Genomic DNA, 14,006 nt, shown 5'->3' on the forward strand with positions numbered 1-14,006 from the left:
CGGCTCTTAGCCCCCACCATTTCACATTGGCAACCCGGTGCAGCTGCTATAAAAAGCAGGCAGCCTGCAAAGGCCCACGTGGAGCTAGCTTGATCCTGCAATGGTGAGTGAGTGTGGGCTGTGGGGGACGAGAAGGATGGGGTTAGAGGAGGGGCTGGCGGTGCCTGGCTTCAGGGGAGTGGAGGGGTTCAGGCAGGTGGCTCACAGGCGGATGGGGTGGCTAGCCCATGTTAAAAAAGTGGAGGGAGGGACACGAGGGTTTCTCGAAAATCAAAAGTGGGGTAAGCTGCCAAAATGTCTGGGAACCACTGAGCTAAACCAATGCTGAGTGTTTTCAGGAAAAAAAACAAAAACAAAACTATTCATCACTCGGAAAGGTAAAGCTAACCTTATTTCTTCAATCCTTTTCTGTATCAGTATTATTACACTGGACAGTCAGATATGAAAAAAGAGCACTAAGTGACATACACATAAAACAGTTAGGATTCTTAGGTTTATGTGGCTTGCTTGCAATAGCAGGGGCCTGTACTGGATAACCCAGGGAGGTCCTTCCCTTCCAATCCTATATGTATGTACCCTAATTATATGACGCATGTGCCCGTGCTGATAACACAGGTCTTCATTATTTGACAGTAAAGGAAAAGCCTTCCCCATTAGCATGAAACAGACATTTTCTTCTCTTTTCTCCTTTTTAAGAATCCATTCCAAGTGCGAGACAAACATTTCTTTACATTCCAGGTTTATTCAAAAGACACTATTCACAAGCACATATACTGCAGATCTTGTTTGGCAGATCTTAAGAATGGTAAGACACTAGGAGCATGAATCAGCAATAATCCTAGCAAACAACGTGTCTAAAAAAATCCCAGTGTGATTTCTTCTTTTAATATCAAAGCCCTGGATATTTAAATCCAGACCTCTAATACTGAACCAAAGTGTTCACACCTAGAACGTCTGGTAAAATGACAGTCCATTTACAAAAAGCACGCGATGCAAAGAGTTCCAAATTTCCCTACGCTTGATTTTGGAGACATGTGGCAAGATGCAGGAGAAGTATCCTTGAATTTGAAAAATATTACATCGAACTACCCAGTAATTGTTTGCTTCAGTATTTTGACTGAAAAGTCTCCTTATCCAGCATGAAGTCTGCGAATCGCTGCTGGAGCTCCTTCTCTCGCTCTTGCTGCCGCTGCACGTCTTCTTTCAGACACTGATAGGAAAACAAAAAGTAACAGCTGGTCACTTCTCCCACAGTTCCACTCACACACACTAACATGGATTGTATTTTGCACCTCAAGACCAAGAGCATTGTTTGAGACAGAAATGCTATTTGATTGGTTTAGAAACAAGTGAGTTGCCCTGTTGGATCAGAGCCAGGGTCCACCTAATCCAGTGTTGTCTCAGGGTGGCCAGCCTCAGTTGCTACAGCAGGATTGCAAGAAGCCACGCACAGGTGTGGGAAGACACACTCCTTACATTAGGTCCCCTGCTTAATTCCCAGTTCAATTAGTTTTAAATCCCATTTCTGAGATTCCATGTCTTGTCCAAAATCTGTTTGAATTAGTTATTTTTAGCTTTTTGACTGTTGCCAAGTTTTTGGCCTCAATGACATACTGTGCCAAAGGAGTTCCACAGTTCAATTACATTGCATGAAAAAGGATTTCCTTTTCCTGGCTTTACTGGTTTTAAGTAGAGCCTAGCGGAGGATGGCCATTTTACTTTGTGGTTACTTTCTTTCCAAAATTTGCTTTCACTCCGCACTGGATCGAGTTCAGAGTGATCAGGCCATCTGTACACTGAAAATGCTATGCCACTGTAGCATCCCACTGGAGGCTCTCACTAGTGACTGGAGGGCTTCGCCCATCTCTGTAGTTAATCCACCACCCCAAGCGGCAGTAGCTAGATAGATGCATTGACCTAGCATTGTGTGGACAAGGGGTTAGATCAGCATAGCTACATCCTTCAGGGGTGTGGATTTTTTCACCGACCTGAGAAATGTAGCAATGCTGATGTAAGTTTTCATCGTAGACCAGCCCCGCAACAAAAAACAGCTCTTATCAGGCACAGCAGGGTCTTCTGCATCCCAGGCCTGTGCCAGAATCATGAGGCTACAGAGACTCTCTCTCTAACACTTCATCAGACCAGATATCCCTCCACAAAACATTCTGGCTTTGGCAAAACAGCTTATTTCTGACTGACTACCTCTTGTATGAACCTGATGACATGATTATGAACACCAGCCATTCCTGTTCTGATTAACAAAACTCTTCACCTTTTTTCTGTGCACAACAAATTAGAGTTTCCAACTCAAATGGTAATTTAACACCAGTGACTCCCAACCTAGTAGCATACCTCAATCTACCTAAGGTCCTGGCTGTAATTTCTCATAGCTGCCATCTCCCCTTTGGGTGTGTACACTGTATTCAATTAGAGCACAGTTTCAAATTCTAGCGGACAAAACTGATTAGGGCAGCATTTCTAAAATGCAACTGCCATGGCTGCATGTGGCCACTAGTGAATTTTTCTGTGGGTACTGAAGCAGGGGCAGAGATTGGGGTGGGAGGGCAAAGCAGGGTTTTGCCCCTGAATAGAGGTTACCAAGGTCACTGAGATGTGCCATGTTGGTATTTACACTGGCACTGCCAGCAGGGGTCAGCATCATGCAGATTCCTCTGGGGCTCTAGGCTGGGTCTCTGGAGCTAAATGGAGCCAATGTGCACAGCACTGGAGGTGGATCTTGTGATGCAGTCAGTTCCAGTGTTTAGTCAGCAGGGCATGTGGAAACCGTGACTGTGCAGGAGGATGATGATTTTTCAACCCGCCTTTCCATGACAGGGTCACAGTAAAGGACCACAACAGACAGAGGTGGAGAGATGGGTTTGTCAGAGCGGCCACCAGAAAGAGTTGGTGGCTGCACTCTGACACCAGCAAACATTTTATTGTGAGAATACCTGGACCAGAGCATACACAACTGAATGACTATGAGCCCCTCTGGGTTCAGAACAGATTTACTCTGAAAGAGCCACAGAGAGCACTAATCACCTGACATACTAGTATATGAGCAATGTCCCTCTAAGAAATCCAAATTGGGTCATTTAAATGTAATGATATTTTTGAACTATTGGACACACGCTGTTCAATGAAACACGGATGCATTTAGGAATGCAGGGCAGTGTACCCCCAGGATTTTGGATAAAACGATAAAGGAAAAAATGCAGAGTTTGCCTTGAGTGAGATAGCTGATACTTAACAAAATTGGGACAATTAGTGACAACCAGCTCCATCTATTTAAAGCAGGGGCCAGCAATCTTTTTGAGGCAGAGTGCCGACATATGACCTTTTGACCTCTATGTACAATATGAGTGCTGGTGACACTTTTTAAAGTCACTCAGGCTATGTCTACACGGCAACTAATCTTAAAATAAGATATGCAATTTGCACTACAAAAATTGCATATCTTATTTCGAGTTTATGTCAAAATATGCTATTTCGGCATTTGGCATTGTCTAAACAGCTACCTGGTGCTTTTGAATGACACACAAATGTGACACTCAAGTGTATTTAACCTCTTATAAAAATATCCTCCCTTTTCAAACTGCTAAAGTTATGCTGCTGGTAGTAAGCACTCGTTTTCATTTGAAACAACCTTGTCCAAACTGGACGTTTTCATTCTGCAGGAATAGATAAAGAAAGGAGGTACTTTATTTCCCATGTTATATACTGTGCAGTAATATGCCCATTCCGGTATGGTTCCTCTACTACTTTTTCTTTTTAATTCTTATTTAAGCATGGTCATAAGCTTAATCAAGAGTAATAAGGTTAACATATGATAAGATAAGAGGCCTACTGGCAGCTGGTATAAACTGTCATAGCTCCCTTGACTTCATCAGTGCATCTTTCCCACTATATTATAATCAGTCAACTGAAAAATAACTAAGATATAACTTCTGCTAAATCAAACAGTATGTATTGTAGGAGATTAACTAACCAAAACACAATTAACAAAACACAGGTGGGAAAAGAAGCAGCATTAAATAGATCAGCCTCAACTTTAAGAGGTCAGAGGATCTCAGACAATACAGTGAGGTAAAACAGTATAAGAACCTTGATAATTATGAAGCAAAGATCTTGAAATTAATTTTAAAAACTGCATTATTAAAAAAAATTAATGCAGCTGAGGAGTAGCAGCAGCAGCCCATGCAAATTTAACACAGTTAAACAAATGCTTCTCTGTTTCTGTGCTTCTAAAATGTGGTGCTTAGGAATCCTACCTCCAGTCTCCTGGGAATAGCAGCGTCTTCATGTTTCTTTAACTCCTCAAAAGTACGTAACTCCAGATAAGCCTGTTCAATCTGGTCCCACAAGTCATTTAACTGTTTGATGAGCCCCATTGCCCGAGACTGGTAACCACCAAGCAAAATCTTCAGCTTTTTTTCCATCTTAGCAGCCCTCTTAGCTTCTGTTGTCATGTGTCCTCTGTTTATCTGTAAAGAAGAAACCAATCCGTTTAAGATGCTAAATCTCTCTATTTCTGAAGTGCACTGTAGGGTAAGCACCCTCCATAGTGCAATAACCCATGACAGAGACATTATCGTACTAAAACCTCAAGGCAAGGAGCAGATTTTCCTACTGCAATGATCCCTAGAAAACATAAACATCATTACAATCTATCAGAGTACAGCTTTAGAGAGGGATTGTTAAAAGCATTGCGCTGAGCGGTCAGTAGTGCTAGTGTATGTGCATGTATGGCTGCATACTAACTCTCAGGGATGCTGCTGGGAGAGAAATCTATACCATGCTTCAGAAAATAAAGCAGATTAATATTTTCTGGTTTTTTTAAATACAGGTTGAACTGCTCTTGTCCAGCACCCTTGCGACCTGACCGATGCGGGACTAGAGAATTTGCTGGATGATGGGAGGTCAATATTTTCTAGCACATTAGCAACACTTCCACTGCTTACTGGGCTCTTAGAAGTCATTTAGGGGCAAATCACAGCTAAATGACATTGAGAGCCAGGATGGATGGCTGTGAACAAACTTTTTGGGACTATGAGAAACTTGCCCACACCCATAGTAAATGGTCATCCAACTATCTAAAACCATGCCGGGTTACGGAGTTTGCCAGATGAAAGTTCTGGATTAGAGAGGTTCAACCTGTATTATGCACTTTACCTGCAAAGGCATCCAACCCCCCTTCACTCTTGGTTCCCCTTAACTCCTTATCCCTACTATGCCCCATTTAACCTGCTCTTTTGCATTAAAAAAAAAAAAAAGAATAAGGAGCTTTAGAGCAACTCCCAGGCCTTACTTCCGTAACAAAAGCATAACATAAAAAAACCCCCAAAACCCACAGTTATCTCTGCAATACCACCCCAGTCTCCACTCTTATGCAGTGCTTCTCACTTGTGGATCTCAATGCCCAATAGAAAAGTGGGAAAGTAACATTATTCCCTATGGACAGGCAAGGAAAGATGTGAAATTATTTGTCCTAGATCACACAGGCCAGTGGCAGAGCAGGAACAGGACTCCTATCTTCTAATTTGCAACCTAAGTGCAGTCAATAGGGTGGGGAGAGGGACAGTAAAAGCGTACCAACATACCACAGCAGTTGGTGTATTAGAAAAAGGATCTCACTCTGAAGCATTATTTTGGGTGAGTGGCAACAGTGGGGCTCTGGGACATGATATGTGTTAATGTGGAGGACTTCAAAGTGCTGTAACCCTCAATATAGCAAACCAGTAGGGAGGGTGACTGTTTATACTCATTTTCTCTATGATGTTTAGGAGGCATGAAATCCTACAGAATTCTTGGGCCAAAATGAACTTTAAAGCTATTCTAATGAACTTCCATATTCCAACACAATGTACAACAGCACCTCCCACTACCATTGGGGCTCAATTATGCACTAAAAGGAGAGACCCAAAGCTGCACCATGTTAGAAGCTTGCTCGTTACCAGGATGGGATTCTTTTTCCTGGATCTTTCAGTGAGCAAACTGCTCTATGGTGACACCTTGCCTCAAGAGAGTCCTGCCCACCCCTCTAAGGCATTTGGATGATAGAAAATCCTAATTCTGGATTGTGGCTAATAACAAGTGCTAATGAAAACTCTGAAAGCCAGACACCTGCCACCCTGGATAATATACATGCAGGACAGCAAGTGCAGTAATTACAGCTTTTACCACTGGAAATGAAAGGCATCATAACCTGCTACGTATTGTGAGATGTATGCTTGCCAGCCACAGACAAAGATGAGACGCTCCCTGCTTATCTTGGCATTATTAATTGGACTGTCAAAGTTTTGAAGGATCATTAACCATTATACTCTTGACTAACTCCAACTGAGAATCAAAGAAATGTTCTGAGTTGAATGAGCAATCCATCAGCGTCTGGGAGAGTTACAGCATTTCGTATTTACAGCCACGTGGGTTTATTTGTTTGAGGCTACTGTTTTACTTTTTGCTTCAGAGAACAAGTCTTTCTGAAGAGCGCATTATGCCAATGATTCCCAATTTCATAAAGGGTAAAAAGTCCATCTTCTCAAAATTTAGCTTTCCTGCACTAAAGGTACAGTAGATGACCAGAAATGATTCTTTCAGGCCAGCAATACGACCTGTAAGTACTTAACCACAAGTTTTCAACTCAAGCAGCAGTAGCTGGGGTGGGCTATTTTCTTTTGGAAATAAAGTGCTGTGCTAGTAAATATCACATCAGACCCAGTCACTGTTAATCCTGATTAACAAAAATGCAGAATAGGGCATTGTTTTGTGCTAAGTTTATATACCCTCCAAGTGCATGATATGTTTTATTCTTGTGTATGAAGACTGTAAGCACACTGGGCAAGGACCATTTTTCTCAAGTGTTCTGTAGTGTGCCAAATATACTCAGGTATGTATACCCATAACAATCAATCATAACCATCATAGTCACAAGGATCCACATTAGGACGAGACAGATGTTTCTGTCAATGCCTGTAGAACTCAACTCATTACACTAGAACTAAACATGTGAATTACAGCCTTTTATTTACCAGTATTTTAATAGGCAAAATACAGAAAAACAAGGGAATTGTAAGGGTGGGAAACTTAACAGGACAAAGGAGAAAGATCTGCACTTCTAAGCTGCCTGGCTAGCTGGTGGGGTGAGACTGAGCTGGGCTGCTGCCCTTTTCAATGTCTTTTCAGGGTTCCTAGAGTAGTGGTTTTCAAATTTTTTCAGCTGAGCCTCCACTCTTAGTTACAATTTGTAACTGAATCCTCCCCAATAAAGAAAAAAACCGAGGCACAATACCTGCCCTCCCCTTTCAGACTTTCAGGATAGGAGAAGGCATGTGAGATGGTCTCTTGAGGGTGGAGCCAGCAGTGGAGGCTGCTGGGAGCAGAAATCAGAACAGCCACTGCAGCTGTTGACATCGACCAACAGGCTGAATGGCCCACTGACGTGAGCCAGAGGGTGAAGGTGGCATTTCCTCCTTAAGCCTCTTGGCACTACCACTCCCCACCCAGCGGGCATACCCCATGTTTGAAAAATCTCTGATCATGAATACATGAAGAGGTGATCCCTTCTCAAAATTTGTCAAGATCTAAAGAACCAAAAAACCCAAAACCAACAACAACAACAAAAAAAATCACATAATTAAATAAATAAGCCCCTAATCTTCATGGGGTTATATTGTGACTTAAAAACCAAACCAAACCAAACCAGACCACCTCTGGAAACTTAAATATGCAATGGTTAAATGTACTGTTACTTCATCAAGAAATGCAGTGTAAATCTTAGGAACAATTTATGCTTGGATACCACAGGACTGGTAGATATATCAGTAGGCAGAAAACTCATAAAATGAAAATCCACTTAGACCAGAGTACCACGCTATTTCATTGTATTGCAATGCACAACAGCCAACCTCCACTGACAATGAAGACACTCAAGAGAAGAGGCTGGAAATAAGAGAGTAAGACTGTACAGAAGAACCAAGGGCATAATCTGTGTTTTATATAATTTCCCACTAAAATGCTAAACACCTAACACTTAAGTAGTGCATTGTATCCTCCGGTGTTATCCTCATTTTATAGCTACAGAAACTGAGGCAAAGAGACTACTAGGTAACACGGTGAGGCAGTGACAGATGTTAGGAGTTCCTGGTATGTTACCACAGTCACAGCAATGACAGCTCTAGGCTGGCCCTATATAAATAAATCCTCCCAATTCTAACTCTTGATACAGGCTGAAATTAGCACAGGGCCACTCTCAGGATACACAGTAAAAAGGGATTCAAGAAAGAATTTTACTGAAAGTGCAAATTAGATCTCAGTCACCCATAATCCAAACCTTTCTTATCTTTGAAAGCTCACAATTGAGCTCAGAGTTGCTACTTCCTTCTGGATACTTACACACACATTCTCAAACTGACATTCACCCCCTGCTTTTCTGCACTGCTTCCTGCTTATCTAGATAGTCATAGAACCTTCCCCTGCCCCACAAGCACTGTACAGAAGTAAAACTAGAAACAAGAGCTATTCCTTCCTGGCCTGTAACAAGAAACACGAGCAGTTCTCCTTTCCCTCTTACACATACAGCTGAAGCTTTGGGAACCTACAGAAGGGTTGGGTTGAAGAGTGTGTATGTGTCTGAACATTTGTAACAAATTCTGTTACTGCTGACTGCTGCATTAATGCCATCAACTGCCAATAATTTTAGTTCAAGCTTCATAAAATGCTAAGGCTCCGATATCAGGCTGTTATGGGGAGGTGTGTTTAAATGCGTTCTTTACCTCAAACTTTGAAATGGATTTCAGTAAAGTCTGACAACTGTTTCCTCATGAAAATAAAAGGAAAATTAAAAACACTTGAAGGATTTCTCCACTTAGTTACTTATTTCCTACTGCTTCTGAACCAACTGCGGTCAAGTTGCTGGTGGCACCCACTATTCTGGAACAGAACAATGTGCAAAGTGATGCATTATCATTGTATCTGGACAAAGACTTTGTATATCTTAAAAAGACACAGGAACTGTCTTTTATTCCCTTCCCCACTGCCTGGGTACTATGTTTCTCTCTATAGACATGCACTGGATCCTTTGGTAGCAAACCTGGAGCCACCTACAAAGACAGACACTAGGAAGGTCATAGGAGCAGTCACTAAGTAGCAATATGCAACCTTTTACTCTCCTCCAATATCTTGGCTCATGGTTGGAGGAAGAAGGGACCAGATGGCCAAGTTCTATGGCATGCAGGTTGGGAATGGGAAGGTATCTAGAATTAGCATGTGTTAGGAAACTTAGGGGAATGCAGATTTCCTGTAGAGTAGGAGGCAGAAAAATTGCTATGTGCCTCCAGAAAGGGCTGCAAATCCTAGATCAATAGATTTCAAGACCAGAAGAGACTATTGTGATTATTAGTCTAAATTCCAGTGTAACATAGGCCATAGAACTTCTCCAAAATAACTCTTAGAGCAGATCTTTTAGCGAAAATATCCAATCTTGGATTTTAAAATTGCTGATGGTAGAAACAACATGCTTAGTAAGTCTGGAGAATCCATGTGTTACCACGAGGCTCTGACACCCCTATACCACGTGACACTGGAACATGAGTTAAATTTCACTGGTATTTTGAACTGACCCAGTTGGACTAAGACTCACAGGACTTTGGGGTCCTGTGTCATAGAGGGCTCTTCCCATGCCAGTATCAGCAGCTGGATGCTTCAGCTGGAGACCATTTCAAACAAAAGACCACAAGAATTTGTTTTTTTTTTTTAAATACAACATTTTTCCTTCCATGCTCTTCGTATTCCCAAATGTCTGTGCCATTTTTTCTGCTAATAATTCAATCGTGAGCAAAGGCCAAGCATGGAAAATTTCAGGCCTATATGTGAAAACTAGAAGAAGCAATTGGGAAAGACGGGGAATCATGCAACCTTAGGTTTCTGTGTCACTTCTGCTTTAATAAAACAAAGCCGAGCCCAAGGATCTCTTGATGAGATGAACACTGTGCACACAGTTTTGTGTTTGAGGACTCAAGAGTTCAAGAATTCATTTCTCAACTCTGCCACACACTCTCTATGTGACCTTAGGCAATTCGCCAAGAACTCTATGCCTCAGTTCCTCATCTTCTTTCTTTCAAGCATCTTTTTGTTCGTTTTGCCTATGCAAGCTCTTGGGGTAGGAGCCTTCTCTCACTACCTTGCTAGCATAATGGGACTTAATCTCAGCTGAAGACCTTGAGGTCTATGGTAATAAAATTACAATAGTTTTAAATAGCCTTCCAAGACAGACAATAAGGCTACCCTCTTCGAAAGCTCATTACGTCAACTTTAGCACAAGCTCAGATGAACAACACTACCAGTCCATATGGTTCAACACATTACAAGCTTAGCACTTTGCTATGATACTAAAAAAAAAACTTTCTTAATGCAACTTAGCTGCAAGGCTCAGAAAACTACCAGCGCATTCAGTAAGGGCACAGAGTTTGACATCTCTTAAAAATTATGCAAAGTGGGATTGAAACCTGATTTACTCAGGAATCTTGATTTTTCATTAAAAGAAAAAATTACTCAGTAAAAATCCCCTGAAGTATTACTGTATATAATTGTATCTCAGAATTGAAAAATACACCAGATGTGCATAACTCAAATGAGAAAAGGCCAGCTAACATTTTATGTTCCTATTTAATCTAACAACCAGGAGGCCTAAGGGTGAATTGCTATTTTGCACTTTTTTATGTGGATTACATACCACCACTGGTTATTAACACTTGCAGCAGACTGTCTCCTAAAGAGTTTGGCCAAGATCACAACTAATAATTCAAAAGCCGTCTACAAGTGAAATATATTGCTAGAGGTGGGGACCGTTATGAGCCACCGTCAAGTTTCCTAATTCATTTTGGTATGATTTTTTTTAATAAAACCAATACAAGATTTATATATTACGCTCTTAACAACGTGTTCCCCTGGATATTACCAACACACAAGCTAGTAACATTCTCTGAACAACTGTGATCCAATTAGCTAAATACTGGATTTATTTTATAAACAGAAAAAAAAAAGTAGGCGCCAGATCTGACTAGGTTCATTAGCAATCTTTATAAACACTACATTCATTTAGATCACATCTCTGTTTAAAATCCCAGTGTGAAAATTACTGGCTGTAATTGCAGTACACTGAATATGGCTGCCCATCATAATGACTGAGCCCAATAAAGATAAGCCTAGAAAAGTGGGATTTCAATGACCAGGCATGCCTTGGATTCTTTATTTGTAAAATATTCTTAAGTCTTTTCCTTTTTCCGCATTTAAATTCTCTTGTTCTCCCTTCCCCGGCCCCAGCTCAATACCATACTGTAGGAATCATTTCTTTATGAGCCTTTTATGTTAAATAAAAGATGTCTGGGGGCTCCATGCTTTGGCATTCAAGTTCACAGTCCAGAGAACAGTACTACTCTGGCCAGAAGGAGAAATTTCACTACTCTGCCAGAACACGCAACACATGCTACAGCACAGTGGTCTGCCAAATGAACAACAGGAACGATAACATTCTTTCTGATCACAGATTTGTAACTAGTGTTTGGAAGTTACTTGTCCCAACAGTGTTTGAGCTTATAGAAAAGGGGTGGCCAAACTTACTGACGCTCCAGGGCGCACACAATAATATTCAGAAAATTGAGAGCTGAAAGACATGCACAACCTGCTCTGAAGGGATTCACCTATGAGGATACAGGGCTGAAGTCTGCAGACCCCCCTCCCCACCCACCAGAGGGCAAAAGACCCTAGCTAGAGGGCAGAAGCCCCAAGCTCTCCCAACCAATCTCATCTGGTAGGCAGAGAATGGGGTGGCCATTAGGGGGCTCTGCAAGCCACATTTGAATTGTAAAAGAGCTGCATGCAGCTGCTGAGCAACGGTTTGGGCTCACCTGTTATATGGCCCTAGTGGCTCAAGAGATATTGCCCACAGAGAACAAAAAAATCCCATCTTTTCCCTGTCATTATGAAAGTTACTCCCATAGAATCACATCAAGCCCATGGCAATCATTATCTGAAAATGGCAGATTTGATTAATAATAGATTCATATTTATTTATGAATGGCACAAGTGGATACTTAAAGACACAGGAACTGAAAAAGGACAGCATTGGTGATGACTGCCACAGAATTACCTTTTTAAAAGAAAATGTTATTGGAAAGATTGGTTTTCCATTCCCTCCCTGTGCACTGACATCTGTGTCACTGACATAAAGGATGCTAAAATCATGTGAAAATTCAAGCAGAGAACAAAGCTACATGGCAAATCAGAACCCTTCATCTAGCTACACAGTACAAAATGCAATACTAATCACGATGTAACTGACAGACTAGGGTCCTTTAAGAAACCCTAATATCCAGATCTATAAGGCTACACCAGACGGCTGGAGCACCCACCACAGCAGAACAGCAAATCACTGCAGCAGCAGCAATTTGTGCCTTCTGCCTGTGCAACATGCATAACAGACTACCTTGGAGCCAATCAGGTAAACTCCAAGAGCATTTTACACTACAGTCATTACTTTGCCAACAGCTTCATAGGCAAAGAAGTGGCCTCAAACCATTGATCATTCTGATTATTGGCAGACCAGAGAACAAGACACTGTTTAATGGTTAGCGTTTGTAAAATCCTCTAATGACAGAGCTTAGTCAGTGCTAAAGAGAACAAGGAGTCCTGTGGCACCTTAAAAACTAGCAGTTTTATTTGGGCATAAGTTTTCTTGGGCAAAACCCATTTTGTCAGGTGTAAGGAGTAGCAATTACAGAGGCAGGCATGAGTATGCCAGCACATGGAAAAAAAGGAAGTTACCATATTAAGTAGAGGACCAATGTTAATGAGGCCAATTCAGGCAGGGTAGATGTGGCCCATGCCCAACAGTAGATAAGGAGGTGTGAACATCACAGGAGGGAAATTTGCTAGCCATTCCCAGCCCCTAGTCAAACTCAGATTGATAGTGTCAAGCCTGCAAATGAACTGCAACTCTATAGGTCCTCTTTGAAGTCTGGTTTTTGAAGTTATTCTGTTGAAGGATGGCCACTCCTTAGATACAGACTAACAGGGCTACCCCTTGGGAACTAAGAAGAATTTTCTTAATTCCTGATCACATGTGTCACTATTATGAATCACCATTTCAAATAAGTACACATCTATTTACCATAACAATATCTAAAAAGCCAACCGCAATGGTTTTAGCAGAGCCCCCACCTCACTAAAGGTAGCTGATTATGCAAATTGTAACAGCCAACCATTTTAGCTGCCACTCTGTACTTTTTCAACCAGCCAGCTTCCAGTTCTGTTTAGATTAAAGGATTCATGAGCAATACCACTGCTGAGCACTGACACAAGTGAGTTCACCAACTGGGTAAAAGTCTGTTGCAACATACAAGAGTTCTCAAACCATACACACATCATAGCCTCTCAGAATATTAACCCTTAAATGAATGAGTGGCAGCATGGCTGTGCCCTAGTGTACTAATCAGAAGATGGGGATTCAGGACATCAGCACTGCCTGCTCTGCTAGTGATCTACTGCATGACTGCCCCCTGCAAGATCACCTCTCATTTGTCCCTTCATAACGTAAGGCAGTATTTTCCTCACAAAGGTGCTGAAGATCAACTAAAGTTCACCTAACACCTGGAATGTATAAAAGCACTTTGCAGGTGCTATTGTAAGTCAGTCTCCCTCCAGGGGAGTTTGCAACCAACTCATCTGATCAGTGTCCCAAAGGTAAGAGTCCTAGAGAGCTGCTCACTTCCAAATAAAACCAAATTTACTTTCTCCCTCAAGGCAGACTCCATGGCCCAGTGTTGATCAGTTCTGTAACAGACATCTTTAAAGACAGATACCTTAAGGGCAACTCTGCCAACAGAACAATACCAGATCTTAAAACTCACTTATGTTTTAAGCTTTAGAGAAAATAAAACCAGAAATAGTATTTTGTGTATGCCCAACAAAATAAGAATAATTGAAGTATCCTGTAACATACAGCATGGCCT

At 41.6% G+C, this 14,006-nt stretch overlaps 1 protein-coding gene across 1 annotated transcript in view; it reads right to left on the reverse strand.

Moving 5' to 3' along the window:
* Positions 1 to 728: 728 nt before the first annotated feature.
* CDC5L (cell division cycle 5 like) overlaps positions 729 to 14,006 on the reverse strand; it is a 49,082-nt gene continuing 35,804 nt past the window's right edge. Inside the window, exons 15-16 of the mRNA XM_074989010.1 lie at positions 4,272 to 4,484; positions 729 to 1,210 (exon numbers count right to left, since the gene is read on the reverse strand). Of these exons, the coding sequence (XP_074845111.1) occupies positions 1,106 to 1,210; positions 4,272 to 4,484 (318 nt within the window). The 3' untranslated portion in view covers positions 729 to 1,105. The remainder of the gene's footprint in view (positions 1,211 to 4,271; positions 4,485 to 14,006) is intronic.

Source organism: Carettochelys insculpta, chromosome 3, assembly GCF_033958435.1.
Source record: "Carettochelys insculpta isolate YL-2023 chromosome 3, ASM3395843v1, whole genome shotgun sequence".
Lineage (NCBI taxonomy): Eukaryota > Metazoa > Chordata > Testudines > Carettochelyidae > Carettochelys > Carettochelys insculpta.